Source organism: Podarcis filfolensis (genome assembly GCF_964270895.1).
Source record: "Podarcis filfolensis genome assembly, chromosome: 13".
Lineage (NCBI taxonomy): Eukaryota > Metazoa > Chordata > Lepidosauria > Squamata > Lacertidae > Podarcis > Podarcis filfolensis.
The window spans coordinates 21,988,105-22,014,611 of NC_139615.1; the positions used below are offsets into that span (position 1 = coordinate 21,988,105).

Here is a 26,507-nt window from a genome sequence, read left to right on the forward strand (position 1 = left end):
CTCAGGAAGCTTTGTAGCTGAATGCGGAATTAAACCCTGGTCTCCCAGCTCCTAGTCCAACACTAACCATTGTTTGACACTGAATGTACAGTACAGTGGTGCCTCGCAAGACGAAATTAATTTGTTCCGCAAGTTTTTTCTTCTTGCGAGTTTTTCGTCTTGCGAAGCACGGTTTCCCATAGGAATGCATTGAAAATCAATTAATGCGTTCCTATGGAGACCGCCTTCAGACCAGTCTGTCCCCAGACCTCTTCTGAAGGCTGGCGGGGGGAGAAGGACTTTTCTCCCCACCGCCAGCCTTCAGAACAGCCTTCAGAACAGCGGTGTGAAGAAAAGCCCTTCTCCCACCGCCAGCCTTCAGAAGAGTTTCCCCAGGGCTGCCTAGGCTGCAGATAGCAGACTGCTGCCCCGCGCGAGGGGCGCTCTACTTCAGAGCGCCCCTCGCGCGGGGCAGACATTCGCAGCTTGGGGAGCCCTGTAGGACTTCCCCGCAGGGCTCTCCAAGCTGCGGATAGCAGCCTGCTGCCCCACACGAAGGGCGCTCTTAAGCAGAGCGCCCCTCGCGCGGGGCAGATATTCGCAGCTTGGGGAGCCCTGCAGGACTTTCCCGCAGGGCTCTCCAAGCTGCGGATAGCAGCCTGCTGCCCCGCGCGAGGGGCGCTCTGCTTCAGAGCGCCCCTCGCGCGGGGCAGACATTCGCAGCTTGGGGAGCCCTGCAGGACTTCCCCGCAGGGCTCTCCAAGCTGCGGATAGCAGCCTGCTGCCCCGCGCGAGGGGCGCTCTGCTTCAGAGCGCCCCTCACGCGGGGCACACATTCGCAGCTTGGGGAGCCCTGCAGGACTTCCCCGCAGGGCTCTCCAAGCTGCGGATAGCAGCCTGCTGCCCCGCGCGAGGGGCGCTCTGCTATCCGCAGCTTGGAGAGCCCTGCGGGAAAGTCCTGCAGGGCTCCCCAAGCTGCGAATGTCTGCCCCGCACGAGGGGCGCTCTGAAACAGAGCGCCCCTCGCGCGGGGCAGCAGGCTGCTATCCGCAGCCTAGGCAGCCCTGGGGGAACTCTTCTGAAGGCTGGCGGTGGGAGAAGGGCTTTTCTTCCCACCGCCAGCCTTCAGAACAGCCTTCTGAATGTTGGCGGTGGGGAGGAAAACCTTGCTCCCACCGCAAGTCTTCAAGACAGGTCCGGGAACAGAGGAGAAGGCGCGCTGCGCTTCCCCGCTGTCCCCGGAGATTTCCCTATGGGCTTTCGTCTTGCGAAGCAAGCCCATAGGGAAATTCGTCTTGCGAAGCCGCTAAAAAATCGGAAAACCCTTTCGTCTTGCGGGTTTTTCGTTTAGCGAGGCATTCGTCTTGCGGGGCACCACTGTATACCATTTCAACATCACCCACAGATTTATTTGGAACTGCAACAACAATGCTCTCACTCCCTTTTAGAAACGTGGAGCTGACCAAAGGCCTAAAAGAAGACAAAATGAGACACTTCAGCTGTCTAGATAAATGTTGGTCAGCACCTTTAAATAATTATTTAAAATACGGTACTTTAAATAATTCTTCTTCTTTTTTCCAGACATGGATGCCTGTGCCAATTGTCCAGAAGATCAGTATCCCAATAAGGAAAAAACTCAATGTATTCCCAAAGTTCCAAGCTACCTCTCTTACAAAGAGAATTTAGGGGTCAGTTTAGTTACCTTAGCTATTACTTTCTCCTTCCTCACAACCTTAGTACTCTTAATTTTTGTGAAGCACAGTGATACCCCCATAGTCAAAGCCAACAACCACACCTTGACCTACATCCTTCTCATCTCCCTCCTCCTTTGCTTCCTCTGCTCCTTCCTCTTCATTGGAAAGCCTGGAAAGGCAATCTGCCTTCTCCGACAAACAGCATTTGGCATTGTCTTCTCTGTTGCCCTTTCCAGCATTTTGGCAAAAACCATCACTGTGGTTCTGGCATTCATGGCAACCAAGCCAGGATCTAGGATGAGGAAGTGGGTGGGGAAAGGACTGTCAAATTTGATTGTCCTTTCTTGCTCATTCGTTCAAACTGGCATCTGTACTCTTTGGTTGAGAACTTCCCCTCCATTCCCAGATACAGATATGCACTCAGTCATGGGGGAAATAGTACTGGAATGTAATGAGGGTTCAGCTGTCATGTTTTACTGTGTCTTGGGCTATATGGGTTTTTTGGCCATTGTCAGTTTCTTTGTAGCTTTCCTAGCCAGGAAACTACCTGACAGTTTCAATGAGGCCAAATTTATCACTTTCAGCATGTTGGTGTTTTGCAGTGTTTGGCTAACCTTCATTCCAACCTACCAAAGCACCAAAGGGAAATACATGGTAGCTGTGGAGAGTTTCTCCATATTATCCTCCAGTGCTGGATTACTGGGTTGCATATTTTTTCCTAAATGTTACATTATTGTGCTTAGGCCAGAGTTGAACAGCAAGGCACAACTGATAAACAGAAAAAAAGTGAGGGAAAATCTATAAATCCATTCAGCTCTTATATAGAGATTATTGGAAATGCTGGTGAAGGGGATGTCATGAGAATTCAAGCATAGGTGCTGTCTTAAATAAACATTCCACACTCAATTTATGGGGAATGGAGTTGAAATGGAAATATCCTGTTTCAATTTGCCCCCAAACCCTACCTTAGATTTGCTTCTACGGACCTACTCCTGGAGTAACAGTTACCTATTTCACAAAAAAGAGCTGTTCTCACTCTTCAATTGTAATTTATTTATAATACAAATATATAAACCATTTATAGCCAGAAGCTATTGAAGATGTGTTCAATTAGGCAGCATTCTGTTCTCACAGTAGATAACCAGATGCATTTCAGAAATCCACAAGCAGGACCTGAATACAAGAGCATTTTCTCTTTCTCCAGTTTCCAGCAACTAGTATTCAGAAGCCTACTGTCTACAGCTGTGTAGGCAGTACATAGCCTCCATCATGGCTAGTGGCCATTGTGAGCCTTCTCCTCCATGGAAAATTGTACATGAAAATTGACTTCTTTTTAATGAATGTAGTCATACTACATATGACATAGTTTGAGGGTTATTAGATATATTGGTTTAATTTGCTTAAAATGCTATGTTTGAATGTATTGTATGTGAAATGCTGTGCAGATATATCAACATCAGGTTGTCTCTAGCTAAATGTGGGGAAGAAAAGGGTAGACGTTTCCATTCAATTAATTGATCACTCATCCCAGATACTCTTCCAGCTACAATCTCTTTGACAGCAGGAAGATGAAACCTGAGGACTCAGTGTCCCAGTCAGTTGTTGAAGCTCAGGAATGATGAACACGTGAGATGCTTACATAGGCTCTCTCTGTGGGACCAGAGAAAGAAAATTTATTGAACTGTATTAAGGACTAAAAAGAAGATGGGACCACATTGCTTGCTGTTTAAAAGCAATGTGCTACTTTGTATTTTGCAATTTTTGGTAAGTAGCTTGAGACTGTTCTGCAATAAAGCTTTGAAACTTATTTTTATGATGGAGAGCAAATTCATTTCTACTCTGCGCAATGTCCAGATAAGGGATTCTGTTTGCAGCAGCTCTTAACAGAGTCTGCTTTCATTCTTTCTTAACAGTTTCAAGATGCTTTGGAGCAGGGTCAAACTGTGTTGCTGCTGTTCCGGGTAAATAAACAAGGAGATGCTGCAAATCACTTCCTATGTAATTTTGTGTAGAATGGTTGAGTACACAGGAATACTAAATGAAAAAGCTATGGGTGCCCTCAGAAATTGTTACGTATGGCTGTATGCTAATTTAGATCAATATATCTGTGCCATTCTTGGCAGCCATACAAGGTGCACAAACCAAGTAATTAGTTCCATATTATTTAGAAAATGAAAGTTCCACCCCCACCCCTGAAATCACTAGAATGATTTGTAAGTGAATATAATTCTAGCTCTGTTCAGAAGCAACAAGATTCATTTTTTAAACCCCTTCATCTTTTGTGCATAATGCAACTTCAAAAGCAAACAGCACATTCAAAATTGATAATAATAGCTATTATAGTAAAAAAAATTGCTGGTTTCCCCATAGCAAACTCGGCAATCAGTGTTTGAAAAAAGCTACAAAACATACACTGTTTAGAAATGAAGCCAGGGATAGGCAGGGCTCTGCCAAGCTTTCTTCTTGCTCAGTGAATTTTACACTTTCCAGATTCTTATTGTGAAAAACTGTGCCTTGACTGGGTATTAATTAACATCCCTGCACATTGCCTCACCACTGTCACATATGGACTTTGTGACAAATGACTGGACATTCAAATAGCTATAAAGCACATTTTAGAAAATTATAAAGCACACCAAAGCAAAGCATTAATATTTATAGCTGAATAGCTGTATATGATATCTATCGTTCTATCACACATTCTTATAAAATAATGTAAGGAGATAAAGCATTAGAGCCAAACTAACTCACCTGTTACGCATGACTTCCACTGAAAACAACAGTCATACCCTAACTTAAATTCCATTGATTTCAACTAACTTAATCTGTGGGAATCCAACCCAATAAGAACATGTGGTTCAGAGAAACTTAGGAATAGGGAACATAAATTAATTATAAACCTACAGCATGGATGCCCAGATGCTGTAAGAGGATAAGCTACAGATCAGTAAGAATATCATCCGCCATTCAAAAGAGGCCATAGTAACATTGCTATCATCTACATTTAATGCTATAGTTGGAAAAATGGAAATCTGTGTTGGGAGGGGGTATTTTGTCAACAAAATCATGCTGGTGGTGATGCTGTTGCTTGTACTGCTCTGTCACACAGTATGCAGGACATATTCTATAAATTGCAGCATATGTGATGATCTCTTCCCTATTTCTCATGAATTTTACCAGCCAGGAGACCTTCTCATTGGTGGGATTGTTTCTCAAGTCTTCTTTCTGTATAACAACCCCTCTTTCGTGGAACAGCCTACCAAAATCACGATTGGCGAACCTATGTAAGGCACTGTTTCCTTGTTCTCTCTCATTCTGTAATATGTCCAGGCCAAAATAAATATCTAGAGATGCAACATTATGGGGAAATATGCTTAAATAACAGTTTTCTTTCTGTCGTGAGAATGGTGACATTCCTGCAACTTTTCTACTTGTTAATTTGCATTTCCTACCACCTTCTATGTGACTTTGCTTGACATAAATGCTAGTATGTTTTCTTCCAGGATACCTTTGTAATGAATGGATTCTTTGTATTTTTATAGGATTCCTAAAGAACAACCAAATGACGAATTATGCCTTTCTATAATTTTGTCACACCTCTTCTTCCCACACTTTCTTCCCTCTCATCCTTGGCCTCCATCACTGCCTCCTCCACTGCACTTCCAATCCTCAGTTCTTTTTAATATTTATTATTATTATTTTTTCAATGTTTGTTTCTTTTAGAAATAATATAATAATCTTTATTGTGGTTCAACAACCCATAACATAGATTCAGAATAAAATACAGATATATACAGACAACCTCCCAGGGAAGGGAGACCGAAGTGTTATTTGTTTAGTCATGGGTATGTTGATCTTTGATTCGTATGACTACTGAAAAAAACTTTGCCACGTTTCTTTCTTCATATTTTTCACAGCTCTGCAGTTTGCATGGTCTGTTCCCACCTTTCTAGTTCCTTCAGCTGACTTAATATAAATTGTACATATTTTTGCGTATTTCTTGTTTCATTGAAAGAGTTGGCACAAAGTTTCTCAGTGTATTGGGTAAGTGATAAAAAAATGAATGAAGAGTACCACACAGTATAAGTTTCATCATTTAAATAACTAAGAGTAAATTATAATTGCCACATCTATCTGTTTACTTTATCTTGAGTTAGGTTTTGTTGTTGGCACTGAAAGGAATTCACTCCAGTAAATTTAGGAACAGCACAAGAATTATCCTACAATATTTTGATGATTTAGTTTTTCATGTGGTGAATAATTTATTTAAATGTCTTACTTTATTTTAACTTGATCCATTATTGTCTATGGTTTTCAGATACAACTCAAATTGGGAAGCATACAGCTGAGTGATGACAAAGATTACACCTGCATTTTTTCATTGCTGTTGCTGCTGTTTTATTAAAATGCTGTTATCTCTTATTGCAGTTCAACTCCTAAGAACTATCAGCACATCCTGGCCTTAGCATTTGCTGTCAAAGAGATAAATGAGAATCCCCACATCTTATCAAACATGTCTCTGGGGTTCCAAATTCTCAATAGCTACTACACTGGAAGGATGACCTATAAGGCCACCCTGAGCTTGCTTTGCATGCAACATAAGTTTGTCCCGAATTTCAAGTGCCACCACCAGAACAATCTGCTAGCTGTCATTGGAGGATGCATCTCGGAGATCTCTGCCAATGCTGCAATCATTTTAGCAACCCACAAGACTCCACAGGTTAGCTCCATTAATGGGGGGTATGGGAATTTAACAAATGTGGAACATCATCTTGATATCGAATGAGCATTTGATATCTATCTTGGGTAGAAAATTGGTTAAATATGGGCTTGAGGACAATGGGTGTGTTTGCAAGACATACTAAGCAAAGCTGGCATGGCTGGCATAGCTGTTGTTCTACCCTGCGGTTAAAATTCAGGAGAGGAGGAAGGCAGAACTGAATTCCTCTCCAGGAGCCCACATATTCACACATATAAATAAGCCATATGTTGGCTTTCTGAGATACACAAACCAGACCAACATATTAATTTTATGTATTTATTTTTGCCGATTCACAGATAATTGGAAAATAGTATTCAAAAGTGCTCATCAAAAGAATTGAATGAGCTTGTCAACATTTTTATCAATGACTTAGATGAAGAGTGGCACATGCTGCAAGACTGGGAGAATTGTTAACATCAATGAAGGCAGAAATAACATTATTATTTTGTTGTTGATGTAATGGATATTACATAGGAGATTAAATTCAAGCAACACAAAGCAATGTTTTTAAGCAAAACAACCAGATGCACAGCTACAGGATGTAGGATGTCTGATGGCAGCAGTAGTATTTATGAAAATTGTATCATAATTACATTTGCTGAGAAAAAGTCAAAACCTAAGTCAGCAATTAGAAAAGAGTCAATAAAATTTTAGTTTGCTTTAATGGAACCATGGTTTCTATGTTAAAATGCTCAGTTATTTAACATCAAGTCACAGCACCTCCTTGGGGATATTAGAGGCAGTTTTCCATGTTCACTTTAGGATAAAATACACCAAGAAAATCATTAAAATACAACAATAAATTACTGAATCCCATTACAAAAAGACATAGGCTGAAATAGGCTGAAACCAACACTGGACACATGACTGAAGTTCATTGGGCACCAGAGAAGTTCAACAATGGAACTGATTAGCAGGATTTATAGGCCCCAACCTGGCCACAGTGATCCATGCGACGGTCATCTCCAGGCTTGACTACTGTAATTCACTCTACGCGGGGCTGCCCTTGAAGCTGTCCCAGAAACTCCAGTGGGTACAGAATGCTGCAACGAGGCTCCTCGTGGGGTCTCTGCCATGGGAGCATATTCACCCAGTGCTTTTCAAGCTGCACTGGCTCCCGGTGGAGTACAGGGTCAGATTTAAGGTGCTGCTTTTGACCTTTAAAGCCTTTCACGGCCTAGGACCCTCGTACCTACGGGACCGCCTCTCCTGGTATGCCCCACGGAGAGCCTCAAGGTCCATAAATAACAACACCCTAGTGGTCCCAGGCCCTAAGGAAGTTAGATTGGCCTCAACCAGAGCCAGGGCCTTTTCAACTCTGGCTCCGGCTTGGTGGAATGCTCCGCCTCATGAGACCAGGGCCCTGCAGGATCTGATTTCTTTCCACAGGGCCTGTAAGACAGAGTTGTTCCGCCTGGCCTTTGGCTTGGAGCCAATTTGATTCCCTCCCTCCCTCTCTTTCTTTTTTCTTTTCCTTCTCCTCCTGCGATGAGGCTACATTTTAATATTTTAATGTTCCATTATTTTAATGTTGTATTTTATTTTTGTTTTTAAGTTGTAATCATTCATCTTGTTTTTATTATTGCTTGTAAGCCGCTCTGAGCCCGGCCTTGGCTGGGGAGGGCGGGGTATAAATAAAATATTATTATTATTATTATTATTATTATTATTATTATTATTATTATTATTTATGAGTGGAAATGAACATTCAGCAATGGAGCAATGGGGGTATTCTCCCTTACCAGAGTTCTTCAAAGTGGGTCTAGGAAGTCATCTGTTTAAGATCTTCTGGCTCTGTATTGGAGAACATGCCCCACTTCACCCCTACAATGATTCAATGATTTAACACTCACTATTTTTCCATCAAAAAAATATGTATATATTTTATTTTAGCTAACTTACGGATCATTTTTGCCAGTACAAGGTGTCAAAAGGCTATTCCCATTTTTGTACCAGATGGTCCCGAATGAAACCCACCAGCATATGGGAATTGTGCAGTTACTTCAGCATTTTGGATGGACGTGGATTGGGCTCTTGGCTGTGGATGATGACAGAGGGGACAGGTTTTTACAGACAATTGTGCCAATGCTTTCCCAGAATGATATCTGTTCTGACTTCATAGTAAGATTGCCAAAATGGAATTACCTAGATGAAATTCTAAACAGGATTTTACAGCAATGGGAATATTATGAAGTGATCTTCAATAGAAAAGCCAATGTGTACTTTGTATATGGAGAACCTCCATCCTTTCAAGGCTTGAGACTGTTGCTGTTTCTAGCACCGTTCTTCAAACTGCCACCTCTGGGCAAAGTGTGGATTGTAACTTCCCACTGGGATTTTGAATCACTCTCTATTCAAAAGATATGGGATATACAAGCCTTCCATGGTTCTATATCCTTCACTGTGCACTCAAATCAGCCAGTAGGATTCCAAAGGTTCATTCAGATGGTAAAACCTTCCTGGTCAAAATATGATGGTTTTATCCAGGACTTCTGGGAACAGACATTCAACTGCTCATTAAAAATGCCTACAGAAAATAAAGTGGAAGAAAAGAAAACCTGCACAGGGGAGGAGAAACTGGAGAGCCTTCCTGGAATTTTATTTGAAATGAACATGGTTGGCCACAGCTACAATGTCTACAATGCTGTCTATGCTGTGGCACATGCTTTGTATGCCGTATACAAATCCTATTTCAGACACAGAAGAATGGTAGATGGAAGAAAATATGCATTTCCAGAGGTGCAACCATGGCAGGTAATTCAATACTGTTTACAACATTCATTCATTTATCCATTCTTTCTGAGTGAATTTTGAGACAGAGCTAAAAAGCAGGTGCTGATCTGCATAAAACAATTCTAACAAATTTGATTTTTTGTTTTCCTTATATTTTACCAGCTTTTCACATTTTTAAAAGTACTGACAATAACATGGAATAGTGTTATATTATCATGGAGCAAATAGAGAGCAAGGATCATATAAAGCTTTAAGTCCACAAATATATTTTCCATAAGAGCAGGAGAGCAAAAAAGAGGGAAAAACTTAAACAGGGTGCTGTGAATCTCACACAATTAATTTCAAGACCTAATTGTCCCTTTGTTAATATTTCTTTCAATCTAGGTCCATCACTTTCTAAAGCACATTATATTCAACAACAGTGCTGGAGACAGTGTGTACTTCAATGAAAATAGAGAATTAGTTACTGGTTTTGATGTTACAAACTGGATGCTCTTCCCTAATGGCTCAGTGGTTAGAGTGAAAGTTGGAAGTCTGAAACCTCAGGTTCCTCCAGCCAAACAGTTAACCACTAAAGATGACCAAATTACATGGCACCCATGCTTTAATCAGGTTTGTTGTAACTGCTATGCTGGGTAGCATTCAGCAACCCTACTCAACTGCCCACACCACACAAAATTAAAATCACATGATGAGTGGGCAGGAGCTAATTTGCTGCACCCACTCTTTGTTGACCATCCCAATTACTTCCACATACTAATGACTGACTGTCAATTCTACCCACATAGGCTGCTAATGCAAGTTAGAACTTTTACTATGAAGAGTTCAAAATACTTGTGGGGGGACTGCACAAGTAAAAAAAAAAAAAAGGCCTTCTGTAGATATTGAGCTACAGAAATTAGTGACATGTGTGGCAACTGGGGCCTTGGATTCATGGACACACACACACACAAACACACACACACACACTATATTGGAGGAGAATGATTTAAGGAGCTAATTACTTATTACTGATATCTTTTATAAAATTCTGTACAGGTGCTTCCTATTTCGGTATGCAATGACTACTGCTATCCTGGATACAGCAGGAAAAAGAAGGAGGGGGAGAAATTTTGCTGCTATGATTGTTCTCAATGTCCAGAAGGGAAGATTTCTTACCAGAAGGGTAAAAGTCATAATATAAAGAGATAAGCAAATCTCATTAACAAGACCTACTAGTTTATTCATGTATTTATTTGGGGAGAGAGTGATTCATAAAATATACAAGAATATCATTCTCAATACAGATTTTTCTAATCAACCACATAAAATGGTGAAGATGAATTAGGACCAACTATACATGTTGCCTTAAGGGACGCGGATGGCGCTATGGGTTAAACCACAGAGCCTAGCGCTTGCTAATCAGAAGGTCGGTGGTTCGAATCCCCTCAACAGTGTGAGCTTCCGTTGCTTGGTCCCAGCTCCTGCCCACCTAGCAGTTCAAAAGCACGTCAAAGTGCAAGTAGATAAATAGGTATCGCTCCTGCAGGAAGGTAAATGGCATTTCCGTGTGCTGCTCTGGTTCGCCAGAAGTGGCTTAGTCATGCTGGCCATATGACCCGGAAGCTGTACGCCAGCTCCGTCAGCCAATAAAGTGAGATGAGCGCCGCAACCCCAGAGTTGGTCACTACTGGACCTAATGGTCAGGGGTCCCTTTACCTTTACCTTTTACTTACATCCTAATTTATAGCTGTAGTAATTCTTGGCATGTGAAAAGTACTTTGTGAGTGCTTGAAGTACTGCCACAGAAAACACCACAGAACTCTTATAACCACCCTTCAAGAGAAATTAATATTATTATTCCCACATTGTAGATTAGTGCAAAACTGAGAAAGAAAGGCTTGTAAAAAGGTTACCTAATGATATAATGTCTTGTGATGAGGTCAGAATCAGGAATTTATTGTTTTCCTTAAAAATACTAAGTCCATCAGCTCAGTTTAAGTCACTATGTAGAACTGCAAAAAAGCAGCAAGATGCATTCTGGCTACATCCAAAACTACTTAACATCTTCCTTTTTTCAGACATGGATAACTGTGTCGGTTGTCAAGCAGACCAGCATCCCAACAACGACCAAACTCGATGCATTCCCAGGGTTATAAGCTACCTCTCTTACAAAGAAGACTTAGGGATCCTCCTAGTTATCCTTGCCATTTCTTTCTCTCTGATCACAACATTAGTACTTGGGACTTTTGTGAAGTACAAGGACACTCCCATCGTCAAAGCCAACAACCGGACTCTCACCTACATCCTCCTTGTAGCCCTACTCCTTTGTTTCCTTTGCTCCTTTCTCTTCATTGGACAGCCTGGAAAGGTGACCTGTCTTCTCCGACAAACAGCTTTTGGCATCATCTTTTCTTTGGCCCTTTCCTCTGTACTGGCAAAGACCATCACTGTGGTAGTGGCATTCATAGCAACCAAACCTGGAGGCAAGATGAGGAAATGGGTGGGGAAAGGATTGTCTAATTTTATTGTCCTTGCCTGCTCCTTTATTCAAGCTGGTATTTGTACTTTATGGTTAAGTACTTCACCTCCATTCCCAGATATAGATACACACTCATTGAGTGGGGAAATGATATTGGAATGTAATGAGGGCTCAGCTACCATGCTTTACTGTGCCTTCGGGTATATGGGCATCCTATCCATTGTGAGCTTCATTGTGGCTTTCTTTGCCAGAAAGTTACCCGACACTTTCAATGAAGCCAAATTTATCACTTTCAGCATGTTGGTGTTTTGCAGTGTTTGGTTGTCTTTTGTTCCAACCTACCTGAGCACTAAAGGAAAATACATGGTAGCTGTGGAGATCTTCTCTATCTTGTCCTCTAGCGCTGGCTTACTGGGTTGCATCTTTTCCCCTAAATGCTACATAATTGTGTTGAGGCCTGAGATGAACACCAGGGAACAACTAACCAGGAGGGGGGGAAATGAAAGAATATAAGTTCATCTCTTTTTTCTCCAACTCTTAGACATATTTCACTGGAAATGCTATTGAGAAGAATAGATAGGAATTCATGGATGGGTGTTTTCACACATTTTTTTCTTCTTCTGAGTAGACTTACACCAGGTACAGCTCCCTCACTTGACCCACTATAAGATTTTTCCTCTGTAGTAGACTATAGTGCTGCTACTTGAACAGTAGCAGGGGGGTGGGGTCATGGGAGCAGGATGGATTAGCATGCAGCAAAAGCACAAATCCCTGTGAGACATCTGGGATCTATCATAAGTTCTCCTTAATTTGTATAATAATGTTTTCACAAAACTTCTCATGCTCCATGCTTTCCTGTATATGTAACTGGAAATAAATTCATGTGTTTCATTCAAATTGTGTTGCTCCACAGGGTTCGCCAAAACATTTTGGAGAATAATCTGGAGCAACACCTGGGGTTTCAGACATACATATTAATATAACTTTTGGGTGGCTAACTGCTTAAGCTTGGTGTGGACTCTTTGTTCCAGATGAATGGATATGTGAAAGAACATCCTGTAACATTTTTAAAGGGATAGGTGCAATCAAAGGTAATTTGTTCTGCCTCAGCACAATATTTGACAGGGCTCCAGTTTAAAAAAAAGGCTTCCTCACAGGGATGAGAGTATAGTCTTTGTGGGGCTAAATCTCAGTTGAATCAAAAGCATTTCTTGTTCAGATTCCATAACCTGGTTATAGAAACTCCAGTATGGTAGTCTGCATTAGCAGTAACATTAATCCAATAAGCAGGCCATAGTTAAAATCTTCCAACACCAGGTTGGTCTTCAACAGACAGGTTTTTTCATTTCCTAATCTATATTACATGGGCTAACAGTTCTAGGGCTAATGCTATACTGGAGCTCAGATTCTTCATAGGTCAACCAAAGAAACTATTTCATTGAATTAGGACTGAATGAAGGTATAACAAAATTCAGAAATGGGGAAATGGGTGGTTAAAAGAGTTTTGTGTCCACTTTCCCCCAGAGCTGGATTATTGCATCTGTTCCCCTAAATGCTGCATCATTTTGTTGAGGGCTGAGCTGAACAACTGGAAGCAAAGAGGAAAGAGACAAAAAATGAAAGAATATAATTTCATTTCTTTTTTCTGTTCTTAGATGTATTTAACTGAAAACATTGATGGGAAGAATGTTGCAAGAGTTTATATACCACAACATCACTTCTCCTTCTGTTGTGTTAAGAAAGGAAAGACACTTCCAGTATAGTGAAAGTTCAGCCTCTTCCCACCAGCCAGCATGAGATTAGTAGTTAAGATCCAATGATTCCTGATGGAGCTTCTTCTGCACTTTATATGCAGGTCCAAATTAAAGACAAAGGAAGGATAGAAGCCCAGCAGGCCTGTTCCACTTTTAACAGAGCCATTATTGCCAGATACTGCCCTTTCTTTGCTTCCTAGGGTGATGTGGACTGATGCTATAATGGAGCTTGGATTCACACCACATGAACCCCAAAAGTCTTTTCAGTGCTTAGGGGTAAACTAGACTGGGTGAAGATATAACAAAAAATCAAGAAGCAGGAAATAGGTTAAAAAAAATCGGACATGCACTTACTAAATGGGAGTTTGGTACATTTGGGCAAACAAAGGCTTATTCTTCATTATCATCTTCAGTGTAGCTTTCCTAGCCAGGAAGTTATCCTGCAATTTCAATGAAGCCAAATTTATCAAACTGACAACATGGGATTTTGCTTTTGGAAACAGTTATTCATTGCACCAATCTACTTGAGCATCATTGGATAAAGTTGCTCATGATAAATGTAGAGGATAAATCTATACTCCACTTGCTCTACAATTCCCAGAGTTACTCCTGAAGAGGGATTGATTGTTAAACCACCCTGGAAATTGTAGCTCTGGCAGAGGAATAGGGATCTCCTAAGAATTGTGTTATGATTTGTGAGTGAACATAATTTTAATTCTTGGCAGAGGTATCTTGGACTTACTGGGATACGTGCCTCTAGCTATCTATTATCCCTCAGAATTGTAGGAATTATGTGTGTTTGTGTGTGTGTGTGTGTTGACTCTTAACAGTTTTTTCATGTGTGATGCAACTCCAATAGTCAAAAGCACACTAGAACATTTTTTAAATACCTATCATTATGAAAATTACTGATTTTAATTCTTTTACACAATGGACACCTGGTGCCTGTTAGGGCCATGAATGATCAGCATATGATAAAAGATATAAATCTTAATGATGTTGAGAACACTATTTAGGCACAGACACCACTGACATTTCTGTATGTGATTTCCCCTCCTCCTTTATACAGTTAGTTCTGCCACAATTTTTATCTAAATAATGACTATCCCTCATTTTCAACCTTTCTACTTGCCCAGTTAATCTTCTGCATCCAAGATTCTTATTGTGAAAACTTGGAGCTTGTTGATTAGTGATTATTAACACACACACATGGAAACTGCTTTGTCCTTATATGTCTTATGAGCATTTGGATGAATTAGTAGATATTGCCCCAAGGTTATACTATTTTTTCCCCTTTGCAAACAAAGGCAAAGTTAATACAGGTAACATATAAAACAGTAAAATCAGTGTAGTAACTCTAATCAACAGAGGCAGTAGAAAAACTGATAGCCAGAAATAATGCTGGAGTTATGGAAATATACATGGAAATATTTCCCCATGGAAATATACATGGGGAAGAGAAGTTTTGTCAATAGGATCATACTTCTTCTGATGTTGCTTCTCATACTGCTTTGCCATACTGTATACAATAAACATTCCATTAATTGCAGTATATATTATGATCCCCTCCCTATTCCTCATGAATTTTACCAGCCAGGAGATCTTATCATCGGTGAGATTGTTTCGCAAGTTGTCATCCTGTATGATAGCCTCAATTTCATCAAACCGCCTACACAGATCTTGATTAATGAACCCGTGTAAGCCATTATTCTCTCTTCCTTTCTCATTCTAAAATATACAGTGACCATAATTACTGAGGACATATCACTAAGAAATGCTGTTCTTTATGTACTTTTACAATTAATGCACCCTGTGTATTTTTAGCACATCTGCAGAATGAGTGCAGAAAAATACTTAAATGATTTATTACAATCATTTGTCCCCCCCCCTCCCCCAATATATCCAGTTTTCTTGTCTTTGAAATTTTCCATTTCATATTATCATGTATATAGGATACCGTCATGTTTCATTCATAGGAACAATGATTCTGAATAATTTGGGTTTGCTGTTCATGTTGTTTTAATAAACCAGGCTGTACTTTTTTTTCAGTTCGGTACCAAAAAACTACCAGCATGTTCTGGCCTTAGCATTTGCTGTCAATGAGATCAATGAGAATCCCAACATCTTATCAAATATATCTCTGGGATTCCACATCCTCAATAGCTACTACACTGCAAGGATGACCTATAAGGCCACACTCAGCCTGCTTTCTGCACAACAGAGGTTTGTCCCTAACTTTAAGTGTCACATTCAGAACAATCTGATAGCTCTCATTGGAGGGTGCATCTCTGAAATCTCTGCTAATATGGCCATCATTTCAGCAATTCACAAGATCCCACAGGTAAGCTGTGTGCATGAGTGTGTGGAGATTTCACAATTGTGACACATAATCTAGATTTCAACAAAGTTCTGAAAATGTGTCCTGCTATATTTTGGTTAACAAATAGATTAAATGATGGCTAAGTGATACTATCATCTGGTGCGGTGGTCTTCAACCAGTGTGCCATGGCACCCTGGAGTGCCTTGAACGATAGTCAGGGGTGCTGTGGGCAACACTCACCTCTGTCCCTCCCTCCTCTGATACCCTCTGGCATCTCTGCCTCCCAAAGGCTTGTGTAGCTGTATGCCTCATGTTCAGCTTGGTCCAGTCTCCATCTGGCCACTAAGGTGGGGTGGCATCCTCGTGAGGAGGCACTTTACTTTGGTTAGGGAGCGACTCAGAGACCAGGAGCGGTGGCAGCAGCTGCCCAGAGGAATCCAAAGGAGAGGGGAGAGGAAAAGCGGCTGAGGGAACACTCCACAAAGGAGGGTGTTCAAAAAGGGGTGGTGGACTGCTGGCTCTGCAGGCAAGCGGTGGCATAAGTGGACTCTGAAGCTCAGAGAATGTAGCTGGCCAAGGGAGCCATGGACTCAAAAAGGTTGAAAACCTCTGATCTAGTGGATAGACAGCTTATTAGAAGATAGTATTCATTTACTGCTCATCAAAGACTTAACATCAAAGTGGAAGGATGTTAAACTGGACCACCCCCCCAAAAAAAGCTCTATTATGAGCCTGAACTGAAATTTTGAATAATGTTATCAATGACTCAGGTATAAGTTTGGAAGTAATCCATATCAATCTGTATCTGATAAAAAGTGGAAAGGTTATTAACATTTCTAAGGATAGGTATAAAGCTCAAAATGCAAAGTATAAATTTCTATAGTATGTAGTATACATGACAGTAGTCGTACGTGTGAAAGAGGTCTAAGAATGATTGATCTAGCTATTTATCTCTTTATATCACTTTCTATACTCTGTTAATCCTCTACTGGGAGCCTAGGGCAGCTAACAGTATGAAAGTCTAATAAGAATCATGAAACAATAATATTACAACAGTTAAAAACATCAGCAAAAGACAATGAGCAATCATTTAAATAGGCCTGGACAAATAAAAACAAAGTTTCAAAGTTACTTATAAGATTTGCTAGCAGGAGCAAGGGACAGCAAGCAAATCTTACTCGGGAAAGAGTACCATAAACTGGACACCATAACAAAACGTTCTCTGCTCATGGCTCTGGTTACATTTAAACAAAATCTAAATATCAGGCTGAATTAATGAAACCATAGCTTCCAAGGTACTAAAACTAATAGCTGGATTTTATTTGTGCTACTCAGACCTCATGTGACATGTTGTGTCCATTTCATGGCTGCTGACATACAGTGTATATGCTATATAGGCACAGGTCTAAGGGAGGACTGGGAATGCTAAATCTCAAACTACTGCACAGCATTTCAAATCAAATCATTAATCCCACTGGTTAGGGACGAAACAGAAGATGCCTGGGTCCATATTGAATTTGCCCCTTTCATGTCAACATTTTCCTTCTTAAAATTATCAGATTCAGTGATAAAGGGAATTGACAGAGCCCTTTTAAAAACAATATTGATATGGAAAAATCAAGGGAAAATCTTGCCCCTTGAATCATCCCCATTAACTCCCTGCTTTTAGACAATAATATAAATATTGGCAATATAAAGAATGGGAAAACAGAGGTTTATATGAAATTTGAGATTTACCATGTAAACGCAGAGCAACAACCAAAGAAAGGTTAAAGGAAAATCTAAAAGATCTCCACCCTAATTGGCTCCAGCTTCTCCAATATTGTTAATATATTACTAAACATGGTGAAGAAAGAGGGGAAGAATCTCATTCTCTTAAGGTATTTGAATCAAGGTGTATTGAATCCCATTGTGATATGAAAGGTATGGTTTCATTGATTTGTGGAATATTACATGGGAAATGCAAAGGGTTTACAAATAGTATGGGAGACTGAATCAGACTGAATTAGGCAAAGAAATCAATGGCAATGAGTGGGATGGAATACGGAGGATCCCATCTTCAAGAACCATTTCATCTTACCTTCAAGCAGCTACTTTTTTCTCTCCTTTTTTGTAAATAATTTTTATTATAATGAATGTTTTTAGAATGTTGGATTATTTTGATTGTTGTTAGCCGCCCTGAGCCCAGCTTCGGCTGGAGAGGGCGGGAATATAAATAAAAATTATTATTATTATTATTATTATTATTATTATTATTATTATTATTAAATTAATAACATTCCAATTGGTAATGAATCAAATCAAATCTTGCCACATCATAATACAAACAATAAGGCCAATTATACATTCCAAATTAAATAAATTTCAGAAGGACTTCCCATGTTCTGGATGTCGAGAGAAAGTCTCTTTCATTTGTTCCTGCATTCTTCTCTCTTGTTTCCCCCCGGTTTCATAAGTCCAATCTTAACCCATTGTTTTATCTTCACAGTCCCCGCTGTATGACTCTCTGTCATGTCCATCAAATCCGTATTTCTATTAACATGCAGGAGGCAGTTTATTCTGTGTCCTTTGATTAATTTTCAGTACAGTCCCCTCAGTGGCCTCGTCTTTCATTTCAGCATTTTATCTTCCAGGCTCTGGGCTTTCTTCCAACTCTCCTTCCTTTAATAAGATTTATGGCGCAGCTATCTTTCAAGTCTTTTAATTAGTTAGTATTCCAAATGTGAGTCTTCCATAGGAAAGCGGTGCTGTGGGGTATATTTCAATAGTTGTTTGGTAGTTGTTTAGTTTCGTTCCTCTAAGATCTGAACCTGCTCCCCTGGGCCCTAGTGAAGCACGCCAAAATCAAAGATTCACCCTCACTTTCGCATCACGCCATATATTTAAAAGAAAAATCTAGAAAGGTCACATTGGATATCTGCTCACCTGGGACTCTGGGTGTGCAGCCATTGCTGCATAGCACAGCTGTGGTGGTTCAGGGAAGCTACACTCTTCCAGGTGTAGCCAGAGGAGGGGATGCTGGCGCTGCCCACCCCTAGCTGCATCAGACCCTCAGGTAAGGGTGGGCAGTGCCGACTCAGCCAATTAGAGGCTGGGGCTTGGGGCTGAAATCAGCCCACCCCTAGCCTATTTAAGGGGGTGGTCAGGTGTTGGCCACTGAACAAATTTGTGTTCTCCTCCCAGACCATAGGACCCAAACTCTGCAATTCTAAGACTGTAAGCAGGATGTTGAACATGTCAGCCTACTGGATTATCTGCAATTATAATGAATTATCTTGTAATGTTTTTGATGGCCCACAGCTTCCCTGCAACTTTGTGATTCAGGGGCATAACATTATCTTTTCCATCTGAACAGCTCACTTATGGATCATTTCTGCCAGTACAAGGTGCCAAAAGGCTCTTTCCATTTTTGTACCAGATGGTCCCAAATGAAATGTACCAGCACAAGGGAGTTGTGCAGTTACTTCAGCATTTCATGTGGACATGGATTGGGCTTTGGGCTGTGGATGATGACAGAGGAGACAGGTTTTTACAGACAATTCTGCCAATCTTTTCCCAGAGTGGTGTATGCTATGATTTCATAGTAAAAATGCCAAAGTGGAATTATGTGGATGAGATGATAAAACTGGGCTTTGAACGTCTGGAAAGCTATAAAATTGTCTTTGAGAGAAAAGCCAATATAATGTTTGTTTATGGAGAACCTCCTTCCTTTATGGTTTTGAGAATTTTGCTGTTGGCAGCACCATTCTTTTCACTGCCACCTTTGTGTAAAGTCTGGATTGTTACATCCCACTGGGATTTTGCATCACATTCTCTTCAGAAACTCTGGGATATACAAACATTTCATGGCTCTATGACCTTCACTGTTCACTCAAACCAGCTGATAGGATTTAATGAGTTTATTCAGATTATTAGGCCTTCCTGGACGGAAAGAGATGGTTTTATTCAGGACTTCTGGGAACAGTCATTCAGCTGTTCGTTAAAAATATCTAAGGGACAGGAGGAAGAGGAGAAGAAAGGCTGTACTGGGATGGAGAAATTGGAAGACATTCCTGGAATTTTATTTGAAATGAAGGCAACAGGCCACAGCTACAATGTCTACAATGCTGTATATGCTGTGGCACATGCTTTGCATGCAATATATAAATCCAACTTGAAACACAGAAGATTGAGAAGAGACAGACTGGCATTTCAGAATGTACAGTCATGGCAGGTAATTACAACTCAAAACTTTTTTTAACAAAACCAGGGTAGATTTTGTTCCCAAGGCACTCCAATTTTGAGGAATACAATTCCATTAAAAATAAATAAATATGTCTGGCTTTCTTTTTGCTCTGTTTTGGGTCAAAGAGACCCAAATGACACCAAAGGCATATTGAGTTACTATTTTTGCTTGTTTTTAGGTGACTAAGAGAGATGCTTGTGATCCTCACTTAAATACTTACAATACCTAGTTTTCCCTTTGTTCATGTTTTCTTTCAATCTAGGTGCATCAGTTTCTAAAGAGTATCGTAATCAATAATAGTGCTGGAGACACTGTGCGCTTTGATGAAAATGCTGAACAAGTTACTGGCTTTGATGTTACAAACTGGCTGATGTTCCACAATGGATCGGTGGTTCGAATCAAGGTTGGAAGACTGGAACCACAGGCTCCTCTGGGCAAAGAATTAACCATTTATGATGATCGAATTGTTTGGCATCCAAGCTTTAATCAGGTGTGACACAGCTACAAATACTTGAGTATATAAAAGGGAAAGTTTATTGTTTGACATACTCATTAATGTTCCCTCTGGTCGTATAGGTTGCTGGGGGCTTGCATTTGAATGAACCATTCATGAGCAAGCGGTGTTTGATTCTATTTTTTTCTCCCTTTCACGTGATACTGAAGAAGACTTATCTCTTATTCCTAAGCTTTCTTTTTTGTTTCTGTGCAGGTGCTGCCTATTTCTCTGTGTAATGACTATTGCTATCCTGGCTACAGCAGGAAAAAGAAGGAAATAGATAAATTTTGCTGCTATGATTGTGTTCTGTGTCCAGAAGGCACAGTCTCTCTTCATAAAGGTTGGAGGCATAATGTTCAGAGATATTAAGAAATTGTGATACCATAGCATATTAATTCTTTATTAATAATTTTATGGCTATAGTTCACAATACAAAGGGGGCATTCTTTAACCTTTTCTTTATAGTGACAATTAAGACCACCTGTGCTTCAAGTGGTAAAGATGGATTTAATAAGAATTTAAGTTAATGAATTACTAACTGGCCACATTCCTTTTTTAAGGAGCAACTTATTAATTACCCATCAAAACCTGTCTCTCTTCTATAACTTAGCTTGTCATTAAGCATGCAAACCTTCCAAGGATCAACCAGACCCAGTCCTCTTTATCTTAAACTAAATTGCTGTACAATGTATCTTTCTATCACACAGCGAGGTGGGACATTTAAGTATTACAACCCATGTAATACCATCATACTGGAATACGTGAACACAGAAAGGTTTACTCTCACTAACGGGAGAGATTTCCCTTGAGTGGTTAGAAGAAATTCAGGAAGACAAAAAAGGAACTCTTGTAATTGTTCAGATAAACATTGGTCAATTTCTAGAAATAACCAGCTTTTCGTTTTCTCATCAGATATGGATGCTTGTATGAAATGTCCAGAAGACCAGTATCCCAGCAAGGATCAAAGTCAATGTATTCCCAAAGTTTTAAGCTACCTCTCTTACAAAGAAAATTTAGGGATTATCTTGACTATCTTGGCAATTTCTTTTTCTTTTACCACAATTCTAGTGGTTGGAAGTTTCATGAAGCACAAGGATACGCCCATAGTCAAGGCCAACAACCGGATCCTCACTTATATCCTCCTTGTCTCCCTTCTTCTTTGCTTCCTCTGTGCTTTGCTCTACATTGGACAGCCAAGAAAAGAGATCTGCCTTCTGCGCCAAATGGTCTTTGGCATGGTCTTCTCTGTGGCTCTTTCCTGTGTATTGGCAAAAACAATCACTGTAGTTGTGGCATTCATGGCAACTAAACCAGGATCTGGGATGAGAAAATGGGTGGGAAAAAGACTGGCAAATTCAATTGTCCTCTTCTGCTCCTTCATTCAAGCTAGCATTTGTACTCTGTGGTTATGTACTTCCCCTCCCTTCCCAGATTCAGACATGCACTCATCGAATGGGAAAATCATACTAGAATGTAATAAGGGTTCAGAGACCATGTTTTACTGTGCCTTGGGCTATATGGGTTCCCTGGCCATAATCAGCTTCATTGTGGCTTTTCTTGCCAGGAAGTTACCTGACAGCTTCAATGAGGCCAAGTTCATCACTTTCAGCATGTTGGTGTTTTGCAGTGTGTGGTTATCCTTTATTCCAACCTACCTGAGCACCAAAGGAAAATACACGGTGGCTGTGGAGATCTTTGCCATCTTATGCTCCAGTGCTGGATTACTGGGTTGCATCTTTTCCCCTAAATGCTACATAATTTTGTGCAGGCCTGAGCTGAACAACAGAGAGCAAATAATGTCCAGAAAAAAGTGAGAGAATGTAAGTTCATTTCTTTATAATTCTCACTTTAAAATTCACTGGAAGTCCATACCATGAGATTATTAGTCAAAATAAATTAAAACAATTCTTTAAAAAGATAGTTAAAAAGACTCCTCTTAAAAACATAAAAACTCCTTTAAAAGAATCAAGTCTTATTAGTGATACAGACTCTGAAGAAGTGTGCATGCACACGAAAGCTTATACTTAAAAAAACTCAGTTGGTCTCTAAGGTGCTACTTTATAATTTTAAAAAGCTTTTAGAAGGATTCTTTTAAAGACTTTCTTAGACCATATAACTTTTTTTAGAAGACTTTATTCTTTTAAAGGGGTTTTTAGGTTTTTAAGAAGAGTCTTTTAAACTATCTTTTTAAAGAATTGTTTTAATTTATTTTGACTAGGGCAGACCAACACAGCTACCTACTTGAATCTGAGATTATTAGTGTTAGTGCTATAAAAGATAGAAGTCATTGCTCAAATGCACCCTTCTTGTGAGTACAGTTGTACTGGACGCACATTAACTCAGGTCAAACCCCTATTTTGATCTGATTTACATACTGTATATCAACATTAAAGGTAAAGATACCCCTGACCGTTAGGTCCAGTCATGGACGACTCTGGGATTGCGTGCTCATCTAACTCTATAGCCGGCATTTGTCTGCAGACAGCTTCTGGGTCATGTGACCAGCATGACTGAGCCGCTTCTGGCAAACCAGAGTAGCACAAGGAGAACGTCGTTTACCTTCCTGCCGGAGCGGTACCTATTTATCTACTTGCACTTTGACGTGATTTTGAACTGCTAGGTGGGCATGAGCTGAAAACGAACAACGGAAGCTCACCCCATCGTGGGCATTCGAACCGCCGACCTTCCGATCGGCAAGTGCTAGGCTCTGTGGTGTAGACCACAGCGCCACCCGTGTCCCAATATCACAACATGTAATATCAACATTACATGTTTTCAACTGGGAAAACAAAACTTAACTTTGGCTATTGATAGTATTGCTGGAATCTGTTTTGACAAGTGAAATTGGGATTTGCAGTTAATATTCTCTATTGGAAGAAACTCACGCACCATCAGAAGAGGGATAGCACTTTCTTTTAAGAATTGCTGTATGTATTCTGATCTCCACATTCAGCAGTTCTCCTCTACATGGGATGAGCATAACAGGGAGCACCAAATAAGGAGAAAGGAAAGAGCAATAATTCAGTATTTCTCACTATTCCATTATAATCACTCAACAAATGTTTTGAAACTTCTTTTTGGGCTCTGTCACAATAAATAGTTTAGAATATACTATGCAGATTTCTTGGAAATATGTCCCCTAAAAAGTTTAATCTGTAAATATCCAACCTTCTCAAATCATTTCTCCCAATCCAGCATGAAAGGCTGTGTTGATAATTTCTAATATAATGTGTTATACATGCTAATAAAAGTCTATAGAAGGCAATTACTTCATGTTCTCCAAGATCATGTCAGGATATTATGTTCCTTAATTAAATATTATTATTTTTCTTGATTAAATATATGTTTCTCTTTAACAGTCTGTTTTTTAGTGTGGGTGGATTCAAGTTTAAACATTAAAGTTTTGTAGTAAAGGTAAAGGGACCCCGGACCATTAGGACCGACTCTGGGGTTGCGGCGCTCATCTCGCTTTATTGGCCGATGGAGCCGGTGTACAGCTTCCGGGTCATGTGGCCAGCATGACTAAGCCACTTCTGGCGAACCAGAGCAGCGCACGGAAATGCCATTTACCTTCCTGCCAGAGCGGTACCTATTTATCTACTTGCACTTTGACGTGCTTACGAACTGCTAGGTTGGCAGGAGTTAAAGGTTTATACAAGCTCCATAATCATGTACCTCAGTCATATATATCTCCAATATATCCCTAAATTGCATTGTGCTCTCAATGTCACCTCAGTCTCTGATCATTCCATGTGGATAATATGAGTTGCAAGTTAGCCACTTGTTGAATTGTAGTTTCAATTGCATAATCACTTTACTTACACAGAATCCACGTGTCTATTCCAGTTAATAAACAAATCTGGGACTTCAGTCCACTCCTTTACCACTGACAACAATCCAATTCCAAGGTAGTGGTGAAGCCTGAATTAACCACAATACCATACAATATCTGTATTGCCTAAATAGTACTTCTGTTGCTCTTAATACCTGCAGTTGCCCAGTAAGAACATGAAGGGTGAATGGCATAATTCAGGAATTACAATACTTTCTCGGGGTGGAGAGATTTGTAATACCTTTGTCATGCTTGATGAAATGTCAAAGTCTACCTACTCACTGGGGAATTTTTTGCCATCCCTGTCATTGTCAAAATTACTGGTTTCCATCCTCTGACTTAATTGATGTCTGGAGCCCATAAACAGGAATAACAATGAATATCCAAAAAAAGGTATAAAGTCTTCATGCTGCAAACTGGATCTAGGAAGAGGCATTGCTCTTTCATGCATTTGTTGGGTCAGAAGAGCTTCCATGAGCTTGTTCTGCCACCATTTTATTGCAAAAATTGTACTAGGAGTAAACCTCGACTCTTTGTTTCCCCAAGCTCATCTTCCAATTCTTAGTGTGAAGAAATTGGGTGTTTGTCTCAATTAACAGTTCCACTGACCTACACACCCTTGACCTAATTTACCTTTTTGTGGGGTAGGGGGCATACTAAGAACTCTCAACACAAAACCCCCCTTTGCAATCCAAGTTAAAGTAATTGATGCCTAGAGGTGAAGATCTGTAGCATTGTATAAAAGGGAAGGAACTTATATTTCTCACTCAGCTTTAGTGAATAAATTGACGAGAAAGCACAGGATGGGAAATGATACAGCAAAATTGCACGGCAAAATTGTTACCTAACAGATCAAGCAGTAAATCAGTATAGGAAGAGTATAATCTGAGCTGCCTGGTGTTGAAAATTCCAAGTCTGCAGATTTGATCCCTGTATGGGACAGCTGCATATTTCTGCATTGTCTTATATAATGTTGCAGATGGTAAACATATAATTCTGCACATTGAAAAATGGGTATCTCGATTTGGGGGAAAAGTTTTGGCAACAGGACCGTGCTGATAGTGGCATTGCTTGTCATACTTCTGTGTCATACTGTTTTTGGAGGGGGAATTATAAATTGCAGCATATTTCATGACCCTGTCCCTATTCCCCATGAATTTTACCAGTCAGGGGACCTTGTCATCGGTGGGATTGTTTCTCAGATATTCTTTATTTACGATAGCCTCTCTTTCCTGGAACAGCCTGCAGAGACCATGACTGATGAACCTATGTAAGACCTTACTTCTTCCATCTCTCACTTTGTAATATGTTCAGTTCATAGTTACTTAAAATGCATTATCAAGAAATACTGTGATTTATTTACTTTTGATGTGAGATATGTGGTTTCCCAGTAACAGTTGAAAATCGTTGATAGATCTATTACATTCTACATTATATTGTTGTTCACAGACCATTAATAAGTTTTCCTCCATGACCCCAGTGATGTGATAAAAACAAAAAACCAAACACGTTGCACTGAATCCCCATTGCTGTCTTATTGTAGTTGCAGCACTTATTTTATTAAACAGACTGTAACTCTGATTACAGTTCAGTGCCTAAGAACTACCAGCACATCCTGGCCTTTGCATTTGCTGTCAAAGAGATCAATGAGAATCCCAACATCTTACCAAATATCACTCTGGGACTCCATATCCTCAATAGCTACTACACTGCAAGGATGACCTATAAAGCTACCTTAAGCCTTCTGTCAACACAAGATAGGTTTGTGCCCAACTTCAAGTGTGACAACCAGAACAATCTGATAGGTCTCATTGGAGGGTGTATGTCTGAAATTTCTGCCAACATGGCCATCATTTCAGCAATCCTCAAGACACCACAGGTAAGCTTTCTTCATGAGTGTATGGAGCTCTCACAACTCTTATACACTGTCTTGTTCTCAGCATCCCTTTCAATAAATTTCCTGTGAGCATTTTTCTGTGGACTTCTCCTAATACACATGCTTGGTTGCAATGTTCCCTAATGTAAACTTTTTTGCAAAACATATTCTCTTCTATAATGCATTTTACATGTTATTTTCACTATTCTTAGCATTTTAATGCACACTATACCTTTGCATATGCATTTTAGCACATATCACTCAGCTGGAGATTTTCATTGCTAAAATAAAAGAATGGAAAATTTCAAAGTACCTGTATCTTTTTGTTCTCAGGTTGTTTTGAATATGAGTATTATGTAGGTCCCTGCTTAAACA

At 40.1% G+C, this 26,507-nt stretch overlaps 3 protein-coding genes across 8 annotated transcripts in view; 2 read left to right on the forward strand and 1 right to left on the reverse strand.

The window, feature by feature from the left end:
- Positions 1-2,648, forward strand: part of LOC310746574 (vomeronasal type-2 receptor 26-like) — a 32,757-nt gene extending 30,109 nt beyond the window's left edge. For all 6 annotated transcript variants that reach the window (XM_083580462.1, XM_083580464.1, XM_083580461.1 and 3 more), the window contains one exon: positions 1,561-2,648. In XM_083580462.1, the coding sequence (XP_083436588.1) occupies positions 1,561-2,477 (917 nt within the window). In that variant the 3' untranslated portion in view covers positions 2,478-2,648. The remainder of the gene's footprint in view (positions 1-1,560) is intronic.
- The window catches only part of LOC310746597 (erythroblast NAD(P)(+)--arginine ADP-ribosyltransferase-like), a 420,131-nt gene that overhangs the window by 89,282 nt on the left and 304,342 nt on the right, over positions 1-26,507 (reverse strand). The gene's annotated exons all lie outside the window — the stretch shown is intronic.
- LOC310747381 (vomeronasal type-2 receptor 26-like) overlaps positions 8,392-26,507 on the forward strand; it is a gene marked incomplete at both ends in the record, with an annotated part of 72,159 nt that continues 54,043 nt past the window's right edge. Inside the window, 3 exons of the mRNA XM_083581744.1 lie at positions 8,392-9,189; positions 9,553-9,731; positions 10,207-10,333. Coding sequence (XP_083437870.1) covers positions 8,392-9,189; positions 9,553-9,731; positions 10,207-10,333 — 1,104 coding nt within the window. The remainder of the gene's footprint in view (positions 9,190-9,552; positions 9,732-10,206; positions 10,334-26,507) is intronic.